Genomic DNA, 7606 nt, shown 5'->3' with positions numbered 1-7606 from the left:
AAGTCAATTTCATACACCATCTCTAACACTCCTTCTACTGACGTTATTTCGTAGAAAACCCATGCCTGGTGTTTTTGTAGAACATCCAAAATACAAAAGACTTGGCTTTTTTTCTTTTTAATAAACTGACCTTACCTTACAAAACAGTTTTAAAAGTAATGTGTATCTTTCCTTTTTTAAGAAAAAATTGGATCAGGAAATGCACCCTAAAGAATCAAATAGCATAAATTGTTTTTCCCCTTTAGCTAAAATTGCTATGCTAGTTTTAAATTTCTCAATTCAAATTAATGAACATTTTTCTCTGTAGTTTAAGAATGGATTTGGCAGTGCAAAGATCAGAGCAATCTCTTCTTCATTAAATTGGGCAAAGAGGACTCATTGGTTCTCAAACTGTTAAATGGATATTAGGGGTTTTAATGAATGGAACATTTATTTTTGTGCCAGCTCAACTAACAACATTGACATGATTAGCATACATTTTGGCAACTGTTCTAGCACAAGGTGTTAGTTAAAAGGGGGCTTTTATCTCTCAGCGTAATTTACTTTAGCTTTTCCTTATTATAAATGTTTCTAATGAGAATGAGATGTTTGGGTAAAGGAAATCCTGCCACAAGAAATTATCCAGAAATATGTCCTTTTATTAATATTGTAGGTATTTCTCATGCTGGAGATAAGGTTCATGCCTCAAAACACATAAACCTTCTTCAAATTTAGAAATGAATGGGCTATTTTATTTTTTATACTGATGGTCAAAACATTGTGCTTAAAGAATATATATATATTTTTAATTAAGGATACTACTGGTTTCATAAGTAGTTGCTCTCTTTAAAAAGAAAGAAAAAAGAAATAAAAAATGACTCAGAGGCTGCTATACGGCAATTATGAATGCAAAGTTTGGGGGTTAAATGGTCTTCCTCGATTATCTCAGATTCTTCTCATACAAAAGAGCTTTCAAATGAAAATATATATATTTTTTTTAACAAAGAGTGGTGCCCCATATGCTTATCGTTTTATTTATTCAAATTGTTAAATGGAAGAAAACAAGAAAATGAGTTAATACAAACTGAAAAGGTCTTGGGCATTTACTTTCTCTTTTTTTTTTTTTGCACGGTATTTTTATTTTTGAAAAAATGTTGGAAGCTATTGTAACATAGATAACAGAGAATTTGCTATAAATATGTAGTAAAATGCATGTTTATAATTTATATTAATTTTATAATAAATTAATATTTTTATGCACGTGCATGGGCGTAAATCTTCAGATGAACTTCTATCAAACATAGGCATATTCTCTATTACATACATGTCTATAACTACACACATATTTACTATTTTCTCAATATTTAATTGAGTCATGAATTAGTTTAACATAAACTTTAGCATAGCAGAATACTTTAGATTTACCCACATTTACCCCTAGAAGCAAATGAATGCCACTAACAGGCACTTCAGTGAAAGAACAATCCCAAGTTCAGATATAAAATGGTAAAAATGAGAAAGAAATTATGAAAATATATAGCTTTAATTTGCAGACATATAAACACTTTTGGTACAGTACAGATGCATGGCAAAAAGTAAAATGATCCAATTTAAGCCGACACTTACATTCCTTGTTTATACAGATGTGTTTGCGACAGCTCTCATATAAAATTAAATTTCCAGCTCATACAGTGAAGTGAAAGTGATCAGTCACTGATGAACCAGCTTTCTTCACTGCAAAGGATTCAGTAAAAGCTAAATTATCAAAGAAATATGCTACTGGGCTTACAAATAACCTCTTGGACTTATTCCAAAACCAAAGAAAGGAAGCCAGAAATGGTAGCCAACAAACCTCAACGACAACAAAAATGTAACTTTCATATAAAATGCCCAACTGAAATGACCAATAGTTTACACAAGTTTCTAGAATAATTCAGTTTTAATGTGATTTTTATTTTCTTACGCGATGGATGAGCTTAAGCATATAAAAATCTAATATGCAACCCAAGTATAAAGTGCTACTCACAAGCTATGAAAACACCAAAATGTCATGAAAACCTATGAAGCAACTAAGGATTGAAATATTTTCTTTGCTTCTGGCTGTTTTTCTTGGGCAAAATTTCTAGTTACATCTTCTGTAAGGAAGAATATACAGTATATATTTCCCCTGTAATAATAGCAAGTACAATGGTAAAGCAAACTAATTGAAAGCAATTACAGTACACAGGAAGTGAAATACTCTTCAGCAAGTAGAAACTTTAACACATAGCAATGTTTTTTATCCTTGCTCAAAAATAATTATTTTTTTAATGTCTTCTCTTTCATACTATACATGATGTACTTATGAAGTAATAAACATTCTGTTTACAAGTGCATTTCTTTTCCTTCTTATCATACATTTAAGTAGGACAAATTAAATTTACTGTAATTTCATATTTGTTAAATGCTAAAAACAATATATTTAAAATATACTCTTTCATTAATTTCATGTACAACACCTGTCATGTACAATACTTCAAACAACTCCCAGCAAAGGGGCACCTGGTGCCCTCTTGTGGTTGAAAGATTTTTTAGACAAAAAATTCAATGTACCATAGTCTTACCTTTCTCCCAGGTTTTATCAATGATCTGCTTGGTGTATGAAAGCTGCAAATGATATCCAAGCTTTTTATAACACTTCTATAGCCGTTAGTACTAATTTTTCATTTAAAAAATGCTGTACACATTTTATAACATCTGAATTTGAATTTAAAAACCTGTAAACAGCTATTTACAATATAGTACAAGTTATAAATTAGCTGTCCTTCATTGGAACTGCCATCAACCACTCTTGTTTAGGTGGTGAAGACTATCCAAAGTCAGTTAAAACACCTCTCTGTGTTATTCACATCAAAATATCAAATATTAGAAATATCCATCGGTTTTGTCTCTCTCATATACAAGTCAATTTTTCCTTTCAGTGGAATTTGTACTTCCAAATTTTCATCTTCCCTCTGATGCTTTTTCTTTTTCCTTAAACAGATGTAAATGCCCATCCCTGTTACAAGTGTGATGGAACCCAAGCTGATTACAGACAGAGCTACCAAGGTGGGCATACAAGACACAGACTCGACCCTTCTATGAGTTGGTTCTATTGAGATTTGTGGCTCTTTTTCCTCTATATTAATTTCTGGTTCCTTTCTTAAAAGACTCTCAATGTAGCTCTCGTTGCTGACAGTGTCATTGACAAATAGATTCACCATGACCGTGGAGTGGAGAGGCTCTGGATAGCCATGATCACTCACTTTCACCAGTAAGCGATGGAGCCCATAATCTGTCTGCAGCAATGCCTCTTCCAATGTAATGTTGCCAGTTTGGGGGTCAATCCTAAAGGACTCAGGCCTCGGCCCTCTTCTCCCTATGATGCTGTAAGCTATGACAGCATTCATGCCCGTGTCTTTGTCAACAGCATAGACCTCTGTAACTGGGGAGCCAGGGAGAGTAGAAGGTAGAACCAACAGGTAAGACATATTAGACTGAGGAAATAAGACAAGAGGAGGGTTGTCATTGATGTCTAGAAGGAGAATTGTGATTTTCGCTGTAGAGGAGAGGGCAGGCTCACCCCCATCAACAGCCTCAACATACAAAGTATAGGAGCTTTGCTGTTCTCTGTCCAAAGAGACTTTAGCTCTCAGCATGCCCTTTCCTGTGTCTATGACAAAAATATCACTTTGGTTCACCACCGAGAGGGCCACCCACCCATTTCGCCCAGCATCAGCATCCGTTACACTAATTACTCCAATTTCACCATATCCTGGGAAGTTTTCTGGCACAAAAAAGCTGAAGTCCTTGTTAATAAACCTAGGGCTGTTGTCATTTTTATCCAACACTGTAAGAGCAACAGTGGCTACTGATTCTCTGGGTGGTTTCCCAGAGTCAACAGCTCTGACTGTGTACCTGTACTTCTCTTTCTCTTCTCGGTCTAGCTGAGTAGAAACTGTCAAAATCCCCGTGGCACTGTCTAAAGAAAAGTAGGACGGAGCATCAGGTCCCAGAAAATATGCAACCTGGCCTCTCTCTCCACTGTCAGCATCTGTGGCATACAGCTTAGTCAAAAAGGCATTGGGTGCATTGTTTTCTTCAATGGTTAGTTCTATCAGGGGTTGAAGGAAAACAGGAGCATTGTCATTGTCATCTACAAGTTGCACTTTAATAATCTTTTTGTCATGAAATCCCTCAGAGTTCCAGGCCACTACAGCTATTTCATAGAACTGCTGTAGCTCATAGTCCATAAGCTTTGTGGTTTCTAGTAAATATTCATTATTGTATGGTTTATAGGGCGATAGCCTAAATGGTCCTTCACCATCCAGGTAGCAGTTCACCTTGTATTTGCCTTCTGGATCTCTTACGGTGAAAAAAGCAATTGGAGTGTTAACAGGTTCCAGCTCTTTCAGGTAAACAACACCATCTATCTCATTTGCTATATAACGAGGGACAATTTCAGGTGGTCTGAAAATGACTTTGATAATGGACACCAGGGCAGTGATCACAGCCGGGATGCAGCCTGGCCCATTAGCAAGGATGGTGAGCTTGTGTGTTTGCAGAACACTTCCCCCAATCTTACTGAAAAGTTTAATGACACCAGTGGTTTCATCCAGATGGAATAAATCCTTAGATGCCTGTGGAACTTTCTGGCTGTAAGAGTAGGTGATTTGAGCATTGGTCCCCAAGTCTCTATCCACAGCCTGGACAGCTGCAATCGGAGTGCCGACTGTAGCATTTCCATACACTGTGACATTGATTTGTGAGTCTGCAAAGAGAGGGCAATTGTCATTGATGTCACTTATGCCAATGGTGAGAGTAGCACTGCCCAACAGTGGTGGAGACCCACCATCCTCGGCTATGATGATGCTCACATACTGGTCCTGGGTCTCCCTATCCAAAGCCCCCATGACGATTAGATAGGGGGTGCATTCCCCATTCTCATTCTCTTCTACGTCCAGGGTGAACATACCATGGTAGTCCAGTAATCGGTAGGTCTGTACCCCATTAGTGCCTACATCTGGATCCACAGCAGGATGCTCTATGGCCAGACGAGTGTTTACAGGTGCATTTTCCGGGACCCATACTGAGATCTGGGAAACGGGGAACTGCGGGGCATTGTCATTGACGTCCCGGATGGCGATTTTCACCTTCACAAACCTGAAGTATTCCTGAGGGAGGACCAGCACATCCAGAAGCAAAAGGCAAGAATCAGAGGAAGGGGAGGAGGAGATGGAGATGCTGCCGCCCCAGGCTGCCCCTCCACCCCCTTCCAGACACAGGGCCTCCCTGTCAATCTCCTGGGCAGAAGTGTGCAGCTCCCCGGAGCGGTTGTCCAGGGTCACATACTGGCCACTCAGTCCACGGGAGGCCAGGCTGAAGGAGAGAGGGGGGTTCCGCTGGACGCTGGCGCGCTCTGGCGCCTGCTGGTCCTGCCTCCCCGAGGCCCGGGGCACCAGCCGCAGGTCCTCTGCCAGGCTACCAATGAGCACTCCCGCAGGCAGTCCCTCGTTTAGGCTGTACAGGAGCTCCGTGGCCCGGCTGTAACTCGCGAGGCAGCTGAAGGGTCCCACGAAGAGGAAAAACAGAAACAGATGCTAGAGTAGGGGGAGGGGAGAAGGTTCGTTACACACGCGGAAACACCGAGATCGGAGTCAGAAACCAGTTTCCCCGGCCCACATCCCTATTCCCAGGAGCAAATCCCGTACTCAGAACGGGGTGAAGAAGAAACTTGGGGCAAAGGAGAGATCTAAGGAGCAACACTGCCTGCCAAACTTCATTTTTTCCGTTCACTTTCTATCTGTACCCTCCTCCCATCATCCCCTACACCCCCTTCACCACCCTCATTCAGCTAACATTCCAAGTCCCAGACATAAAACATCTCTGGAAACACACGCCAAAGTGGAAGGACTCCCACTCAGGGACTGCGCAACGCTACAGGGAGGCAGCCTGGGCAGGGTATGGGGAGGAAGCCGGGTGATGGGTGATAGTGGTGAGGACTGAAAGGTGGGCAATTGACTTCCCACTGAAATAGTTCTGTCATTAGGGTCTTACAACGCGAAATATGTAACATCCCTTACTATATGAGACCAATAAAAATAACAACAACAACAACAACAATAATAATACGGAAAAATAGTACCCCATACACACACCCACACACAATACACACAAATAAACCCCTTAGATTGGAAGAGATGTTCCTTTTAGCACACATCTAAAATCAGATCGAAAGGATCTGTACCCCCATTCCCTTCCAAACCCTCCCTTAGGGGAAGAGGAGTAAACGCGGATAATGATTATGCAAAAACAATTTATCAGCTGCAGGAGACAGTCTTAGCCAGATGCCGGCAGCCGTAAACAACCTCCGAACCCCAGTATATACAACGGAGTAAGCGCACCCCCATCCCCCTCTCCATCCCATCTCTCTCTATTTCTGCTTCAGAAACTTCCTCTCTCGGCCCAAGGACTTGCCCAGTCGTTACTAAAATGAAGACACTTAGCCCAAGCTCCCTTCACTTCCTTCCATTCTTCCTTTGAAGTTTGGATTAAGGTAAAGGGTTTTAACCACCACCAAGGTGTAGGAAGTGCCTCCCAGTACTGCAACTTGTCGGGGCGGTAGAGCTCCTGGACCGCAGCCCTTACCGGCAGGTTCCTGTGGCTGGTGCTGCTCCTGGGACGATGTAGACGGCCCATATCCAGGCTCGGGTGCCAGGTCGCCGGGCGCCAGCTCACCGCCAGCGCCCTCGAGCTGCGCGCATTCCCTCCGCCGCGCATTCCCGGGGAGGCTGCAGTCTGCGCGCTCCTGACAGGAGGGTGACGGAAGACACTCCCTCAGTTCATGCAAATCGCTGGGAACTTCAGCCAATAGTCACTGGCTCGTCAATTAAGAACGGGCGCTAATGGGGACAGAAAAGAGAGGGGGCGGAAGGGCACTGTCATAGTTTCTTGCCCCTGGCGCCAGTACGTCCAGACCCAGTCCGAGGAGCCGGGATGGGGGACTTGCCTCTGAAGACTGCGACTAGGCGCCTCTGGGTCCGGCACCCGAGCGCGCGCTTACCAGCCTCCGGCTTCGCCGCACCAGTCGGAAGCTATGTCCACAGGTTGCGAGCAAAGGAGGGAGCATTAAAATAAATAAATAAGCCCGCATTTGTATCTGAATATATACGGAGGGAGAGTCGGGACCACAGAGCAATCAAACGCCTGCTTTGCTACCAGTTCTTCCGAGAGACTTGGATCCACCAGTGTTTGCATAGAGAAAGAAAATCCACTTTTCTCTGCAGAGGGAAGGTATTTCAACTTCTTTGCAATGCAGTGTGAGCCGGAAAAGCAAATATATAAGTTCGGGGCAGGTTTCGGCATGCTCCAATTTGGAATTTCGCTGTTGGTGGTGGCAGAGCTTCTGCTAGTTTCCTAGTTGTAGGCGCAAGTGACTCTGGGTGTCTGCCTCCTACTCTGGTTTTAGAGGAGCAAGGCTTCTGGCCAAGGGAAGGAGCCAAGGGAAAAAGTGGAAACAATTGTGCTGTAACACAAGTGGTTCTGCATGCAACCGATTTTAGGATATTTCTCTAAGGGGTGCATTTTTTGGGAGAGGAGGGGGTACATT

The 7606-nt window shown here is 42.4% G+C and overlaps 1 protein-coding gene across 1 annotated transcript; it reads right to left on the bottom strand.

The window, feature by feature from the left end:
* Window positions 1-1330: 1330 nt before the first annotated feature.
* PCDH20 (protocadherin 20) lies at window positions 1331-7135 on the bottom strand. The gene is made up of 2 exons (XM_004386837.1): window positions 6646-7135; window positions 1331-5597 (listed from the first exon to the last, which is right to left on the bottom strand). Exons 1-2 carry the CDS (start codon window positions 6775-6777, stop codon window positions 2877-2879), a joined length of 2853 nt encoding a protein of 950 aa, XP_004386894.1. The 5' UTR covers window positions 6778-7135; the 3' UTR covers window positions 1331-2876.
* Between the last annotated feature and the right edge of the window lie 471 nt (window positions 7136-7606).

Source organism: Trichechus manatus, unplaced genomic scaffold (genome assembly GCF_000243295.1).
Source record: "Trichechus manatus latirostris isolate Lorelei unplaced genomic scaffold, TriManLat1.0 scaffold00173, whole genome shotgun sequence".
Taxonomy (NCBI): Eukaryota; Metazoa; Chordata; class Mammalia; order Sirenia; family Trichechidae; genus Trichechus; species Trichechus manatus.
The sequence above is the reverse complement of the archived record's forward strand: the minus strand, read 5'-3'. Positions and strand labels throughout refer to the sequence as shown.

Excerpts from the sequence above, each read along its gene's own strand:
- PCDH20 (XM_004386837.1), bottom strand. The coding sequence starts at position 6,777 with ATGCGCGGCGGAGGGAATGCGCGCAGCTCGAGGGCGCTGGCGGTGAGC. Across the intron at positions 5,598-6,645 it reads CCAGCCACAGGAACCTGCCG|CATCTGTTTCTGTTTTTCCT; the intron begins GTAAGGGCTGCG and ends CCCCTACTCTAG.